The sequence below is a fragment of the Cyprinodon variegatus genome, unplaced genomic scaffold (genome assembly GCF_000732505.1).
Source record: "Cyprinodon variegatus isolate N-32 unplaced genomic scaffold, C_variegatus-1.0 Scaffold1016, whole genome shotgun sequence".
Classification (NCBI taxonomy): Eukaryota; Metazoa; Chordata; class Actinopteri; order Cyprinodontiformes; family Cyprinodontidae; genus Cyprinodon; species Cyprinodon variegatus.
In genome coordinates, this window is record NW_015151469.1 from 7,292 (window position 1) to 24,251 (window position 16,960).

Sequence of the window (16,960 nt, forward strand, 5' to 3'; positions counted from 1 at the left end):
AATCATTTTATATATATTATATATACAAAAAACATATACAGTAGGGTTGCAACTTACAATTATTTTGTTAAACGATTAATCTGTTTGTTTGTTTTTTGATTCATCAATTAATAATCAGATAGCCAAAGGTTTTTGCTAAATTAAACCAGGTAACATTCAAACTTTTCCACTTGAGGACTTATGGATAAAACATACTGATAGAAAAAACATTTTTTTTTTTATCTTAAATGCAAAATGTTTGCATTTTTACAAATTTGGTATAATTGCTGCTCTAAGTGGGTCGCTTTGTCAGCTTAAAGGCATGTTTTACAGTCTCTATACTCCAGGTAACGACTAATAGATTACTAAATTAGCCGACGATTACTTCAATAATCAATCACAATTAATTGTTTCAGCCCTATATATTAGGGCTGCAATTAACAAGTATTTTTCAACTCAATTAATCTATTATTTTTTCGATTAATCAATTAATAATCGGATAGCCAAAGGTTCCTTAAAACAGTTTTTTTACTAAATTAAACCAGGTGAAACACAAACTTTTTCCACTTGAGGAGCTCTGGGTAGAGCATACTGACAAAACATTTATTTTTTTTTTTCTTTCTCTTAAATTAAAAATGTATATATTATTTTTACAATTTTGGTATAATTGCTGCTCCAAGTCAGCTGCTCTGTCAGATAAAGGCATGTTTTACAGTCTCTATACTCCAGGTAACAATTAATAGATTACTAAATTATATATATATATATATATATATATCAATTTTAATGAGCTCCAAACATTTTTTATATACGGTATATATATTTGAACTGAATTTTTGTAAAAATATTTCTTTTACAACATAGATTAAAATAAAATGCTCAAACCAAACTCTGAACCCTGGCTTTGATAGCCGTACAGTGGTGAGCTTTGAACTCTTTCCAGAGAAACGTTTGTCGGAGCTTGAGAGAACTAAATGAAGTTATTTCCTGGGCAAAAGTGAAGGAAACAGAACAATGCCCTAAACGACCTTCGGAAATGTGTGCTGGCTTTTTCACTGTAAACTAAACAGGAATATTTCTGTGGTTGTCAGATTTAAAATAAACACCCAAACGCAGTAAGGAAACACTTGATGATAAGGCTGCTCATGTCATTCAGGGATGAAGGAGAAAAAAAGGACATCATTTGGAAACTATTTATTTGAACATTAGCAACCAGACATTAGTTAAATACAGAAGTTTAATTTCTCTCTCTACATCCCCTTAAACAGCAGGGACCAGTTCCACTTCATTACACTCTGAGAGGAGGGAATGTTACAGGGCTTTGTAAGGCGCACACAGTGCTGGAAGTAATTTGGCTTTCTGTTTTCTGATAGCGAGAAACAAAATCAGAGTCTGCCTCTCATAATGTCCAACACTGCTCCCTCTCCTCGTGACCGTTTCCACCCACAGCCAGGTGACCGATTCTGTCAAACACACCGTGGCAAAATGACACCAAGAGGAGGCGAGAAGAGAAAACCAGTAAAGAAGGCTGAGACGCACCCCTAATTGACTGTGGTCTCAGATCTGTAGTCATGACTGAAAAGCTAAAAGTAGAATGATCAACATGAATATATTAGAAAAATGGCAATTAGTCTTTCATAAACACCTGGCCTCACCACCCCCCAAAACAAGAACAGGGTTATAAATTAAAACTGTCCAAATAAAATCAATTTAACCAAAGCTTTTGGGCCCATTCAGTTCCATTTCAAGACTGGAAAATCCTCATTGACTAAATGGCACTTTTCAGTCTTTTGAACTGGAATGTAGAATCTCATTGACCCCGACCCTTAAAATCAACTCTAATTTACAATGTATGGGCGAGGCGCTCTTCAAGCTTCCGCCACTTTTAGCAGTGTCTCCCCACGGGATGGGGAAGGTGGGGACTCAGTGCTCTCTGTGGGCTAGGCCACGGTTTTGAAGGTCTGCAGTATGAGGTTGGTTTGGTGGATGAGCCGGTTTGCACTGATGAAGACGTTTATTGCCCTGGAAACAGAAAAAAAGAAAAAAAAGAAGAAGAGTTTAATTATGTTTAATTAAATGGGAAACAAGTAATTATTCCTCTATTTCTTTCTAGACAGAGAATTTGTATTCTGGTTCACATGAAAATCATCTGTTCAACACCAACTTCTAATAAAATAGAGGTGTTATTATTAAGAAGTGAGGAACAGGTGTTTCATTTTTCATCTTAATAAATACATTTCACAGAGAATTTATTCCACAAATATGTCTTAAAGCAAAGGAAAACCAAAATTCCAGCTTCTTTGAAATTCTGAGCTCTAAGAAAACAGCTTTTTCTAACAGGCACATTATAAATGACTACATTGATCCAAAGGAACAGGAATAAAGAATTTGAAGCAAATCACTGTGTGGACTGAATAAATCTCAATGTTTACTAAAATAAACGATCGGTGATATTTTTTTATTTTTATTTAGATGCATCCAAACTTCTCTGTTTAGATAAATCAGCTGCTTAACAGGCCAAAATCCCCCAACTTAGAAAAGTGTTAAAATCAGATTCTTCAGCTTTGCTTTGTTCTTTTAAAACCCAAAATGTTAAACTGAGAGTGAGTCTCTGTTTTATGCATAACTGTTTTTACATGCCTCTTATCTTTATTTATGATAACTTGATAACTACAGTCATGGCCAAAAGTATTGAGAATGAAACAAATATATTTTCACATGGTCTGCTGCCCTCTGGTTTTCATGTGTTTATGTCAGATGTTGTCATCACATACAGAAATACAATTGTAATCATATTATGAGTAACAAAAGCTTTTAATGACAGAATGAGTTATTGCAGTAAGTCAATATCTGCAGTGTTTACCCCTCTGCTTCAGGACCTCTGCAATTCTCCCTGGCATGCTTTCAATCAACTTCTGGACCAAATCCTGACTGATAGCAGTCCATTCTTGCACAATCAATGCTTGCATGTCAGAATTCCTAGGTTTTCGTTTGTCCAACAGTCTCTTGATGATTGACCACAAGTTTTCAATGGGATTAAGATTAGGGGAGTTTCCAGGACATGGACCCAAATCTCTACATTTTGTTCCCTGAGCCAGTTAGACATCACCTTTGCTTTATGGACGGTTGGGAGAAGTTGCTCTCGGAGGACATTCTGGTACCATTCTTTATTCATGGCTGTGTTTTTTGGTAAGACTGTGGGAGAGCCGACTCCCTTGGCTGAGAAGCGACCCCACACATGTCCCAAACAATCGGAAGGGGGATTCATCAGAGAAAACGACTTTATCCCAGTCCTCAGCAGTCCACTCCCTTTACCTTTTGCAGAATATCAGTCTGTCCCTGATGTTTTTCCTGGAGAGAAGTGGCTTTTTTGCTGCCCTCATTGAGACCAGGCCTTGCTCCAATAGTCTCCACCTCACAGTGCATGCAGATGCACTCACACCTGCCTGCTGCCATTCCTGAGCAAGCTCTGCACTGCTGGTAGCCTGATCCCGCAGCTGAAACACTTTGAAGAGATGGTCCTGGTGCTTGCTGGTCTTTCTTGGATGCCCTGGAGCCTTTCTGGCAACAATTGAACCCCTCTCCTTGAAGTTCTTGATGATGCAATAGATTATTGACTGATGTGCAATCTTTCTAGCTGCTCTCTTTCCTGTTAGGCCATTTTTGTGCAGTGCAATGATGACTGCACATGTTTCATTAGAGATAACCATGGTTCAGAGAAGAGAAACAATGATGCCAAGCACCAGCCTCTTTTTAAAGTGTCCAGTGGTGTCATTCTTACTTAATCATGACAGATTGATCTTCAGCCCTGTCCTCATCACCACCCACACTTGTGTTAATGGAGCAATCACTGAAACAATGTTAGCTGGTCCTTTTAAGGCAGAGTTTCATGACGCTGAAATATCTTTAAGGGGAAAAAGTTCATTTTCTAGGCAATTATTGACTTTGCAATTAATTGCTGTAAAGCCACTCTTTATAACATTCTGGAGTATAAGCAAATTGCCATTATAAAAACTGAAGCAGTAGACTTTGTAAATATTAACATTTGAATCATTCTCAAAACTTTTGGCCATAACTGTAAACAATCAGAAAGTCAATGATACAATATAAACAATTAGATATTGGGTCAAATATAAAGACAACACACTAGTATTTCTCTAACACATAAAATAAAAGGTAGAATGACAATTTCATAAACCTTTTATGACTTACTTGGTAACCTACATACAGTAACAGGTTGAAAAAGGTTTGTAGAGGTCAGCAACACTCATAGTGTTCTTTTTCTCAGGATAGTAAAAAATCCACACCTTAAAGGACTTTATGAGTTGAATTGTGCTTCCCGTTTCTTAATGCTTGCTTACTTGTGCAACAGCCGCCTCAGTTCATGCAGATACCAAAAGCAATAAACCCTTTCAACATATGCATGCATAAGGGTCAAAGTAATTTATCTAGTTTAGATGTGTCTTTTTGGACCATTGTTCTGTAACTTTCTACCATCTGGTTCTGATTTGAGGTGTAGCAGTAGAAACACCACTTTTGTTATAAGTTTGGGTATGAGGTAGTTTTCGTGTCAATGCTAAATAAACATCCTGGAAAGTGTAAAAGCATAATCTTATGACTATCATTGTTTTTTGGGTTGTTCTTCAACAGTCTGACCAAATTTCTTTATACAAGGACCATCATCCTAAACACACATTAAAACTGGTTTTGGAAAGAACAAACCGATTAGGATGAAAGAATGACCTGAAATCCAGGTTGTGCCAGATTATCTACTAATTTAAACCAGAGAAGAAGCCTTTTAAACACCAAGTCAGAATGAAGTTAGAGGGGGTTAGAATAGTGTTTAGATTCCTCAGGAACTTGCTGAGAGAGAGAAACGTAACTAAATGTTAGATTAGAGTGTATATGAATATTAAAGGAGTGTTGGCGAATTTTCTACTTTTGGCCCAGTGGTTAGAGCAGTGCACTATGGGTCCCTGAGCAAGACCCTTAACCACACACTGCTGTCTGGGCGCCGCACAATGGCAGCCCACTGCTCCCCAAGGGGTTTGATGGGTTAAATGCAGAGAGTGAATTTCTCCAATGTGAGATCAATAAAGTTCAATTATTATTATAAATTATTATTATTGAGCTTTGATGTGAATTTTAAACCTGATTAAGTCTTTAATAAAACTAAATTCTTACCCCAATACTTATTGAACATTGGTTATATCTAATAAACAGCACATTCATGAGCTGAACAGAGAGGTGGTGTTTATGTCGGACTCACTTTCCGTCTTTGAAGTATGTTTTGAGGGTGTCGCTGAAACTTTTTGAGTACTTCACAAACTCCTTTTTCTGGTGCTCCAGAGCCTTGGAGGAAAGAACAACATGATCAGACAGAGGGAAGGATGACCTGCTGAACAATAACAGAACCATCTGTGTGTGTGTTTGTTTCTCACCCGCCGGTTCTGGTACTGGTATTTCTTAATGACGTTGTTGACTGTATCCAGGAGCTCTTTTATGGCGCTGGCTATGTCTCTGAGTACAAAAGATGGTATTGGTATGAAAACATGGTCTCCCCAATCAATACTGTCTAAACAAATCATTTGTTTTACATTCTGGTATGTTTAACAGCCGTTTCTGCCTAAAAGAAAAAAAAATGTTCTATACAAAAAATAAATGTAACCTGTGACTTTTAAATAAATGTTTGCAGGAAGCAGAACAGGGATCTTATTAAGCGATGTATCAAATTTTAATGTTTTTATCTGCCTGTACAGTGTCCTTGGGTGTTGTGATAAGGCGCTTTCAAATAAATGTATTAAATTCCTCTATAGATGGTAAATATCAAGCAAAAAGCAATATTTAAAGTTCCATCTGTTTATATAAGTAAATCTCAATCAGGAGATTTTACTGGCTGTAGCCTTAATGTAAAATACTGACGGTCAAAATGTTTATTTGCAACCATTTCTCACAAATTTGGAGTTTGCTGTCAATAAGTGAAACATCTCCCCATATTGAAGTATAACCCGGGTTGTTCACACTCACTTGATAGTTTGTAGAAACCGTACTCTGTCGTTGATCTCATCAGGAATTCTGCTAAGGATTTGTTTCAGAGCTCTGGCCTTCTCATTAAGGTCCTGGAACTCCTGTCCAGGTCGGCTGATCATGAACTCTGCAGGACAGATTGAAACATTCTCAGTCAAACAGTCGTGGTGATATCTAACAGAGCATCGTGTATCTGACTGGGGCTGAAACAACTAATCGGATTAATCGTGATTAATCGATTATTGAAATAATCCTCAAGTAATTTAGTAATCAATTTATTGATACCTGAAGTTTAGAGACCACAAAACATCCCTTTAGCTGACAGAGCAACCCACGTAGAGCAGTTATTATACCAAAATTGTGTAAAAAAAAAAAAAAAAAAAAAAAAAAAGTATGGTCTAGAATTAGTTTGTATCTTTTCCCATTTATGACCAAAACATTTAATAACATCATCATCTTTATTGTTTAGATTTTTTCAGTATGCTCCATCAAGAACTCCTTAAGTTGAAAAGTTTTAGTTTCACCTGGTTTTATTTCATAAAAGTCTTCTTTAAGGAACCTTTTTCTGTCTGATTATTAATCGAATAATCAACACATTAATCGATTTGCTAAATAATTGTTAGTTGCAACCCTAACTGAGTCTTTATAAAACTACCAGTCAAAGTATTGAAATAACTTCTGGGTTTATTGTGGCAGCATAATCTCACACAATAAAAAAAAGATTGAAAAACATGTTTATTTTGAGAAAATGTATTCACTCTCTAAACAGTCTATCAATACTCCATACAACCTTCCTTTCCCCGACAGAGAACAGCTTATCTAGTCCTACAAGATTTACTTATGGTGGAGCGCACAAAGAGAGGGAACTTTGACCTTTCCTGTTTCTACAATCTCTAAAGAATTCCAGAGACCTGGCTCCTCCTTAGCAATCCCAAGAATAAGGTCAGAGAGAACCTTCAGAAAAAGGGTGTGTTGATGTGGCTAAGGATTTGAGATAATTTGGAGGTTAGCGACCAGGGTTAAATGCAGAGAGGTAATTTAATTGCTCTGTACTTGTGACTGTAATGAAAATAAAAAAATCTGGAAAAGAAAAATAAAAACAAAAAACATTTCTTTCACAGCTGGTTGGACTGGCTTGACACACCACCTGTTTGGGAATCCTTCCTACACTTCACCCCTGCTTTCAAAGCTGGCTTTCTGTCTGCTGGCCAGGCTGGAGCGCATGTGTTCACCTGCCTGCAAGTGCTGGGGTCGAGTTGGTGACAGACTGACTCACAGCGCTTTTGTCAAACAGTAAAGGAAAAAAAAGGAAGTAAATGTTCTTAAAAACTGTTTCAATGGCAGTTATCCCAATTTTAAGTCAATAAACATAATTTCAGTGTTTATTTTTTAAAGATTCCAGCATGTTTGCTTAAAAAAAGTGCTGCATAGAACCCTGTGGAAGGGAGCCTAGAAATCAGTCTTAGGGCCGCTATGCTAAGAAAAAACAGCGCACTTTGGATTGGATGGAGTGGAGACTAATTTGGACACAGCAGCCCGCTGCTCTAAAAATATAAACCCTGAACCCTGCTGCTGAAAATCCTCTGGCTAAAGGACAAGGCCGAAGTCCCAATAGAGCATAGCAAACTCAACATGTTCACATTTAAGAACAGAACAGGCTTTATTCAAGCATCACTTTAAATGACCCGCTTTAAAAAATAGTTTGTATGTTTGTATGAGTCCAAGAGGCTACCTTTTAGCAGCATTTTTTTCAACATTAAGCTTTGGAGAGGATTTCATCTCCCTCATTGTATATCTGCCTTAGCCAAATACATCTTAAAGTCTAGAGACCAACAGTTCACATCTCATATTTATAACCCAGGAGAACACAAAGACAGATTTCTATCATAAAATGCTACAATAACATTTAATTTAAAGGAACAATTGTTCCAGCATAGTTAATGCTCATTTCTCACATTGAACACATCTTTCCTGTCCGATGAACAGGACCCCCCACTGTGAGCATCAGCCTAATGACCTGGATCACGAAGCTGCATCATCACCAACAAACGCCAAGATCATAATGCAGCAGAATCTGATTTCCTTCGCTGCTCACCTTCCACATCATCCGCAGCCATGCGCAGGAGGGATTCGGTGAAGTTTATTTGAACGTTCTTCTTCTCCAAGATCTTCATTATGATGTCCTGTGTCAGCCCAGGGTTCTCTCGCTCAGCCTGGTGACAGAAGAAAGTATTCATGCAAGATAAGACCAGGAAACACACCTCACTTATTTGAAAATAAATAGCACTCTTCTAGACGTGAGCAGTTCAGGTGAAGACATAGAGAACCCCCTTTAAATAACGTCAAACTCGAAAGCCATGCAGGGGGAGGTGATCAGAGAGCAGCATAACAAACACCCATTGAATGTTAGAGTAATCTACATTCAGTTAAATGCATTAATGAAGAAACCAATTAAACAGAGTTAACTAAGTGGAGGCCTGAAAGTCAATGTATATTTATTATAACATGGTTGATACTTTAGTAGGATATCTAAGGGCTCAGAAGATAAACACATTTGTCTGTTTGTTAGTTTTTTTAAAGAAATTACAGCATTTTGTGGAACAGTGTGTTTAGAACCAATAGAAGGGACATAAGTCAAAAAAAAAAAGAGAAAAAGGCATTTCAACATGTTGGCTTTCCTGTTATGACAGTTATGACCCCTAGTGGTAGAGAAAAAATACTACATGCAAAACCAAGTTGAAGCTGAACAAGCTGATGGGTTAAAACTACTGGTGTGGTACTAAAATAGCTCTACATCTGAATAATCTAGGTCAAAGGTCACCCCCTTTTTAAACAGCAGATGATTAATAGGAGTGGAGTACAAATAGAAACCAGAACAGAGTCAAAGGAATACTATTCTTTAGTTTGTGGGTTTGTTTGAGTTATTTCCCTGAATCTTTATGCAAAGTCACAATGCAGTCAGCCCTGAAAAGGAAAACTGATTTATATGTGATGACTTTTTGAAAGGTTCTTCCTCCAGAGTGGAATAACATCAGAAAACAACATAAGAGCGTTTTCAACATTAGAAGTAGGAAACAATATATTTTTAAAAAAAACACCACCATCAATATATGCTAAAGGGGTCATAGAATGCAAAACCGAGTTTACATTGTCATAGATGAATAACGATAGTTCTATGGGTGAAATAGACGTTCAGAGAAGTTCAAACCCCATCAACACCTCCTTTCTCTGCAAATCTCACAATTCTAAACTTCCACAATTTAATGGCCGAATCCAAACGAAGCCCAGAATTGACATCAATTCGGGTTGCTGCCTTATTTGGTTCTGGCCTGTACTTTTGTCACGCCCTGAAATTGACATACAGTGAATGCAGTGTTCCAGGCTGCACAGAGAAAGGGGAACGTTTTCAGTCTTTCCAAGGATCCAAAGACTCGACAGGCATGGAGTATTTTTGTCTATCAGAAGATCCCTGCAAAGTTTGATGCTCAGCTGTTCATTTGCTCTAAGCATTTTACTGAAGACAGCTTTCAAAGTCTTGGACAGTTCAAAGCAAGATTTGCTAATCTTCCTTTAATAAAACGAGGGGCTGTTCCTACCATAAGGCCATCACAACTGCAAGCTGTATTATTCTGTCGCTAACCTGTTGATAGCAATGCTAGCGTATCTATGGTGACCAGATGTGGGTTTCTGAAAAGGAGGACACTTTTTTTTTTGTCTGGAACGGACCGGACCGGGCAAGGGAACCGAGCTGTGAGCTCCGGGGCTGGTACGGGAACCCCGGCGGCCAGATACGGAGCAAGCGAACCTGATCCGGTGACGGTATGCTTCTCCCTGCCTGCCTTACCATGCTTCCTTGTGAGCTTTATACAGAGAATAATAAATTGTGACATCAGGTAGAGCTGGAAACCATTGCATCAAAATAAAATCAAACATTTTCTTTTAGTATCTTCATATAGTATCTAATTAATCAACTTATTTTCTTCTTTTAGCACGGGGCCGCCGGTGTCCAGGCAACCGCCACCGGGCCGGGGTCGGTCGCTCCATCCCCAGCCCCAACCAGCCCCGGAGCTCACAACTACAGTTCTGCTGCACCGTAGTCGACCAAAATCCCGGATGATTTTGAAATTCCAGCCGTATGTTTTTTAGGTCTAAAAAAGTAGGACATGTCCGGGAAAAGGCGGACATCTGGTCACCCTACCATATCAACAATTTCATGTTTCAGTGAGTGAGTGCTATGATGCATCTTTGCTCAGCTGCTGCGCTCGTTGTAAACCAACCAATCAGCACACAGCTCATCTAAATATTCATGAGCATACCATAAAAGGAAGAAAACCTGTAGTTTCATCCTGGGGCTTTTAAACAGGCTTGCATTAGGGCTCATAGAACAGCAAATACGCCATTTTCAGCCCAACCACCCTATTCAGAGACCTTAAGGACCAGGACTTTGCACAACACAGATTAATTAAAAGAGGAAGACCACATACAAGTTCAGCAGGAAAATTGGTTCCAAACACATTAAAACTGGATCTGCATTATATAAATTATCTCATTAAGGTTGTAAATAAGTGTTCACCTCAAAACAGACATTAGCTTCAAAACAGACATTAGAGTGAGTGAATGAGAAGACTGAAAAAGAACAATTTACACGAATCAATAAAATCTAAAAGATTAATTAGATTTATGAAAGGAGTCTTTTAAATTCAGGGCGACAGCAAAGGATGGAATGAAGGCTCTACTTCATGCTTCTGCTCATTATATAAATGCATCTACCTACCTTTTTGAAAGCTGCTCTGAGCGTCTGAGCTGCTGACAAGTTAATCCTTTCCAGCTAAAGGATGAGAACAAAAAAGAGGAAGGCATGTTAGTACAAAAAAAAAAAATAATAACTTAGGAATGGGGTCATGTGGGTACCGCCAGGTTCCAATCAGCTCAGCTCTTCAGAGCTTTTAAAAATCAGATTTAACCTCATCCATGCGGACATAATCCAGCATTAACCTTTTATGCTCATCTATTTATTAGCTTCCCAAAACTTGATACACATTTTTTATGGGAAGCAACTTGCATGTAAAGAAGAAAACCCTCATTACTCCAGCACTCCATTAATTTTCGAGGTTAATATTTTTCAGTCATGCTTAAAAGCCACATACAATAAATACTAAACTGATCTGCATCTGTTAAGAATGGAAGTTGGAGCTGGACTTTCACAGAGTGCATCCCTGAGCGTCCTGAAGAAGACCTGCCGTAAGCAGCTGCAGGTGGTTATAATATCCAACCAACAAGATTTACACAGAAATGAAACGGAGGTAGGAACAAAACAAATACAACCTTCAGTGCAAAACCAAGTAAACCAGCGCCATGATGCATGGTACTCAAATACAAATAATAAATCTCCAAGTATTCTAACTACGCAGACCTCAGTAGTTATTCGAATAAAGCTGTAATTTCATATTCTCCCAATTTATTCTCAATTTATTTGTATAGGGAAAACTTAGGGAGCTCGCTAAGCAGTAAAACATGATAGATTACAGCTGGCAAATCTAGTATATAATTTGAGAGCTTTTCCACACAGGAAAGTCTAAACCATTGATTTCTTAAGATAGGGTCACGGCTCCAATTGGGGTTTTGAGATCTATTATGGAAATTAAACATTTATGCTAAAGTACTTAATGATATGAATTTATCACTTAAAAATAGACAGAACCAATTACTTTGGTTGTTGATGTTGTTTGTTGTAGAAATATTTTTAAAGCTTTAGGTCAATAGTCAAGTGGCAGCATTTGTTGTAGTTTGAGAACCTCTGGTCTAAATGAAAATATCCTGACTATTAGAAATAAAATTCAAGGAACTTTTTTGATTTGTCTGCATTTAATGGGCTGTGAGTGTAGCTTGCATTAACTTTTCTAAATGCATCATTCGTTCACCCAGAAAAGTCTGGACTGTGCAGACGGTTTTAATAGCAGGTGAAAGGGAGCGAGGTGACACCAAAACAAACAACAGCTGTGAGTCCAGGAGTGATTGAGACACAACAAAGATAAGACCTTGGATAAACGCAACCAGACCCAGGATGAGGGAAGTGTCGGCTTGTTTTTCGTCATTCATGGTTGTGATTTTTGGGAAAGTCACAATTTGGCAGATGACACTCTAAATGGAGAACCCTAAATATTAGTTCCAGCAAAGATACGCTAAATATAAACTTACATTTTAGGATCCTCTAGTTCTGTAGTTGAAATAAGATCCGATTACCAATGAAGAATTGTGGTTTGTTTACTCCTACTACTAGTCTTTTTGAATTGCAAAGTCAATACTATCCCCAACAGCATCTATATTTTTAATTGCATTTATTTTATTAATGATTATAAACTGCTTTCTCTTGACTTTTTATTGGAATAAAACAATTTAGTCATCATCTGATTTACCTCGTTGAAAACTGGGTACATCACGGCGTACAGTGTCATGGATACCATGGAGTTTGTCTCCGCTTCATTCTTCATCTCCTCCATTGTCATCCTCCAGGGAGGAGTAGCTCTTGTCAAAACAGTAAAAAGGAAACTGCAGCTCAAACACACACACACATACACTCCCTCACTCACACTCACACACCTTGAACGCAACACACAAGATCCAGAGAGACGAAGGCCTGGAGAGGAAAGCAAAAACAACTTTGAATTGATGAAATTACAACACAACATGCAAATGCCCTAAACGTAGCTGTTAGAGGGAATGGGTAGTCCTGATCCTGACTAGATGAGAGGACACTTATAATACTTACTAAGATGTAAAATAAATCATAAAATCCAATTTTTCTGCTAGTTCTCAGCGTTTAATTACATTTATTGAAGTGGCTGGTTACATGTCACTGACTGGCTTCAAGAAGATTTCAATTGCTAGATACAGTTTAAATTCAGAGAAAAATAACACAAAACCGCTGATAGCAAATATCTGAGGGCCACATGGGGTCAAATCTTTGTGCATGATAATTTGCATTGCATTAAATCAAATTTGCTTTATGGGATAATTTCATCAAGGAGAAGTCTGAATGTAAAGTAAAAAACTTTTTAAAAACACACACACACAATGCATGTTTTTTGATAACTAAATATAATAGTTTTTTAAGTTCCACTTCTGGTTACACGTTGCATAATTTAGCGCTGTAACAGCAAAATGGTCCCAGGTTTGAACCCTAACAGGGGCCATTGTGCGTGTAGTTTGCATGTTCTCTGTGTGAATGCTGCGAATTCTCCTCAGGGTACCTGAGCTTCCTCCTACTGTAAAATAATAAGTGCATAAGGATAACAATTCTCTGTAAACTGTTTCTGTGTAGCGTTTTGATAGACTGGACACACATCCAGTCTAACAGTAAGCACAGGGAAATGCACCCGGCCCCCAGAGACCCCTTACTGTAAACCAGCTTTTTTACGATGGACAGATTAAATGGATGACCAAAACCTTTAAATTACTAAACTAGAGATTAAACGAGGTGTCCTCCCCCCAAAAATATATAATAATCGCATAGTTTTAGAGGAAAATAACTAAAAGTTTTAAGTCCTGAAATGAGGAAACTCTGGAATTAACTATAAAAAGAAACACAATAAACCTAAAGTATAAACAGTAAATCTAGAAAAATATCAAAGAAAAATAGAAATAATAAGAACTAAAATTATTACAAAATTATTACAGAGAATAAATAAAGTGTGACATCAGGTAGAGCTCGACACAATTGCATCAAAATAAAATCTAACCTTTTCTTTCCATATGGTATCTGATTAATCAACTTATTTTCTTTTTTTAGTTTATTCAAACCAAAATGTAAATTACATCAAATTAGGTTTAAAAAGTAGCTTTTTTTATCTCAATCATCCCTTCAAGGAGTTGACCTAAATTCAAAGTGCAACTAAAATGCAAGCTGTAAAATGTGCTTTTAAAGCAAGGCGGCAAACCCTGATAAAGTAAACAATGAAAATATACCAAACTGAATGTTTGCAGCCAGCGGTATTACCCAATGAGCTAATTTGGTAAACGTCTAATGCCAAAAAATGTCATAGACTAATGTCACTCTGACATACGGAAGACTAAGGAGTACAAAGATAGAAAATAAGAGAAAAAACATTCTGATTTTCTGAAAATTCTACTTTAATAAACAGCTAATTAAATTTATCAATAAGATCGGTTTGTTGCCCTAAAATCAGATGTTTGTAACCAATTAAGCATAACCCGGTTAATGGTGTTATGGTGTGTATTTGTTTTAAAAAATAACATTTCCAATCTGCCTAAGTTTTCTTTAAGACGGTTAGATTGATTTGGAGTCCTTTTGATGATATTACAGAAAATTGCATCCAACCAGAAAAGTAGCAGTCATCTTGCCCTTTGCATAAGCTAAGAACTGTCTGCAAGAATTCCCTCTACAAGTTTCCCTAAATTACAAAAAAAGACAAACTGGAGTATTTGGGAACATTTACTGACACAAAACCACACAATCATGGTAAAGAACCTAAAGTTCTATATATAACTATATTAGATCCACATGGTAACATGGCTCAAGTCTTTCACTGCCATGCAGGAAACCCGAGATCGAAGGGCATCAGGTATAAAAAACTTTGCCAAGTCTAACAAGCAAGTCATAAGGATTTGCTGTGGCAACAACTGAATAAGGAAGCAGCAGAAATGACACAAACACATTCAGAATTAAATAAGATATTCTTAACTCAAACATAGCACCTACAATTCATAATGGTTATAATGAAACAAAAAAACAAGCTGACAAACTTCCGAATAAGTGGATATTACTAATAATAAAAAAAAAAAAAACAGAGCCAAGGCGCTTATGCAATAGTCTATAACTAGCTGATATCAGCTTAATAAAACCTCTAAGGAATATATAACTAAGAACAGTCCCTACTAAAAAGCTAAAACCCTACTTGGTTTGATGTTTTTTTTTCTGTATGTTCTCCCCAAAGGCTAAGCATCAAGAGAAAAATATAAGTCCTGGATAACAATTATTGAATAATAGGCTTGAATAAGTTCCAAACCTATGTCAATCCGTAGATCACACATATTTATATATATATATATATATATATATATATATATATATATATATATAAACATTTTGCATTAAGATTTAAAAAATATTTTTTGTCAATATTCTCTATCCAGAACTAATTAATTATTTAAATTTCGTAAAAAGCCTTCTTTAGGGAACCTTTGGCTATCCGATTATAAATCGATTAACCGGAAAAAATAACTGCCAGATTTACCAGGGTATACAGTGAGAATCTCTTACTAAAGCACTGAAATAAAGCTTTAGTTATCACCTGATCTCAACCACATTATTTTTTATATATATAATTATTTATAACAACATAAAGATAATAAAAATAATCTGACATATCAAGTTTGCTCCTTCTTGGACTCAAATCATGGGGTCAGTAAACAAGGACTGGCACATGTTATGACACCTATCTTTCCTATGCCAGCCAGTAATGAGGAAGAGATAACTTTTACTCAGGGGACGGGAGTGGCACAGTTTTATGCTAACTCGCTGATGACATCATTCCCAAATGTCCAAACAATTCAAAATAACCATAAGAATGATTAAAATAAAAACAGAAATTATTTTTAAAGGACTCATTTTTATGATATGCAGAATAGCAAACTGAAAGCTGATGCTTAAGTTGGTCAATACTTTGACGTTCAAGCTCAACTCGCAACATGTATCATGAGAAAACTAAAAATATAAAGTAGATGAATGCTGGGTTATATTCAGTAAAGCGGTATCTTTACCACTGAGAGCTCAACTGAAAGCTAACCAGATAGAGGCAGATCTTACGTACGGCTACTAGGCTAACAGGAAAACTAACAAAATGGGAGATTAAATGTACAACAGGATTTGACATTTTAGTTTTGTAGACAGAGTGTTCCGAAAAATTCCCATCACGACGGGTAGCCGTTTATCATAATACATTTCACGTTATTAACTCGTAATATTGACTTGAGGCCTTCGCCCGAATAGATCGATGATAGCAGCGATACGTAGCTAACGTGCTAGCTTAGCTAATGTGTATATTTGTATCTGCCGTTAAGCTAAAATGCGTCAAGGAACCGTTGCGGGAGTAAGATGTGTGTACTTGGATCTATTTCAAAGTAGTGCTAGTATCTACCTTTAGGCTGACTTCTTAAATAGGTTGGTTCGCCCGTCGACTGCTTTTTAGCTCCTGTGTTTTCTTTACAACTTGAGGCGGAAGTTTTTTAGGACTGGCCCGAGCGACATCTTCCGGACCAGTGCTACGTGTGAGCCTGCGTCGTCCAATCAGATGGCTAAATTGACAGTGACGTAGCTTGAAAGGTTAAAATTCTTGGCGTTCCCAGTTTCAGGTATTTAAGATGAGGCATCCTGCTATTATCCATCCTTTTCTTTTCTCCACAAGAGGTATTTGCATTGTGTAAGCTGATATATGACATTAAAATGGCCAATAAAGGTTTAATTTTTTTTCATTGCATATTATTTGCAACCACAAACCAACAAGTGTCTTGAAGATACACAGATTTGGACACCTTTTGTATGAGATTTTTTGTTAAAAATTGTTAAGTGCCTCAGAAAGTATTTCTTCAGGAGCCATTTTTTTGTTTTGTTTTAGGGCTTTTTTTCTGCCTTTTTGTTTTTTAGTATCTTTTTTATATTTTATTTTCTTTTACATTTTTAGAACTAGGGTTGAATATAAATTTTTCTCATTTTTTGCTTTTCATTCACAATATTGGTTGTTACAGAAATGTTTTATGTTGCTTTTTTTATTGTTCCTAGCAGCAAGAAGGTTCTGGGTTTGATTCCTGGCCCAGGGTCTTTCATGTAGTTTGCATGTTCTCCCTGAGCATGCGTGGGTTCTCTCCGGATACTCTGGCTTCCTCCCACTGTCCAAAAAACATGGATGGATGGATGGATGGATGGATGGATGGATGG

At 37.0% G+C, this 16,960-nt stretch overlaps 1 protein-coding gene across 1 annotated transcript; it reads right to left on the bottom strand.

The window, feature by feature from the left end:
- Nucleotides 1–1,156: 1,156 nt before the first annotated feature.
- On the bottom strand, nucleotides 1,157–16,300 carry pdcd10 (programmed cell death 10). The gene is made up of 8 exons (XM_015399482.1): nucleotides 16,164–16,300; nucleotides 12,423–12,643; nucleotides 10,781–10,834; nucleotides 8,102–8,219; nucleotides 6,007–6,133; nucleotides 5,421–5,499; nucleotides 5,249–5,331; nucleotides 1,157–2,001 (listed from the first exon to the last, which is right to left on the bottom strand). The coding sequence occupies exons 2-8, from the start codon at nucleotides 12,510–12,512 to the stop codon at nucleotides 1,920–1,922; spliced, it is 633 nt and encodes a 210-aa protein (XP_015254968.1). The 5' UTR covers nucleotides 12,513–12,643; nucleotides 16,164–16,300; the 3' UTR covers nucleotides 1,157–1,919.
- Between the last annotated feature and the right edge of the window lie 660 nt (nucleotides 16,301–16,960).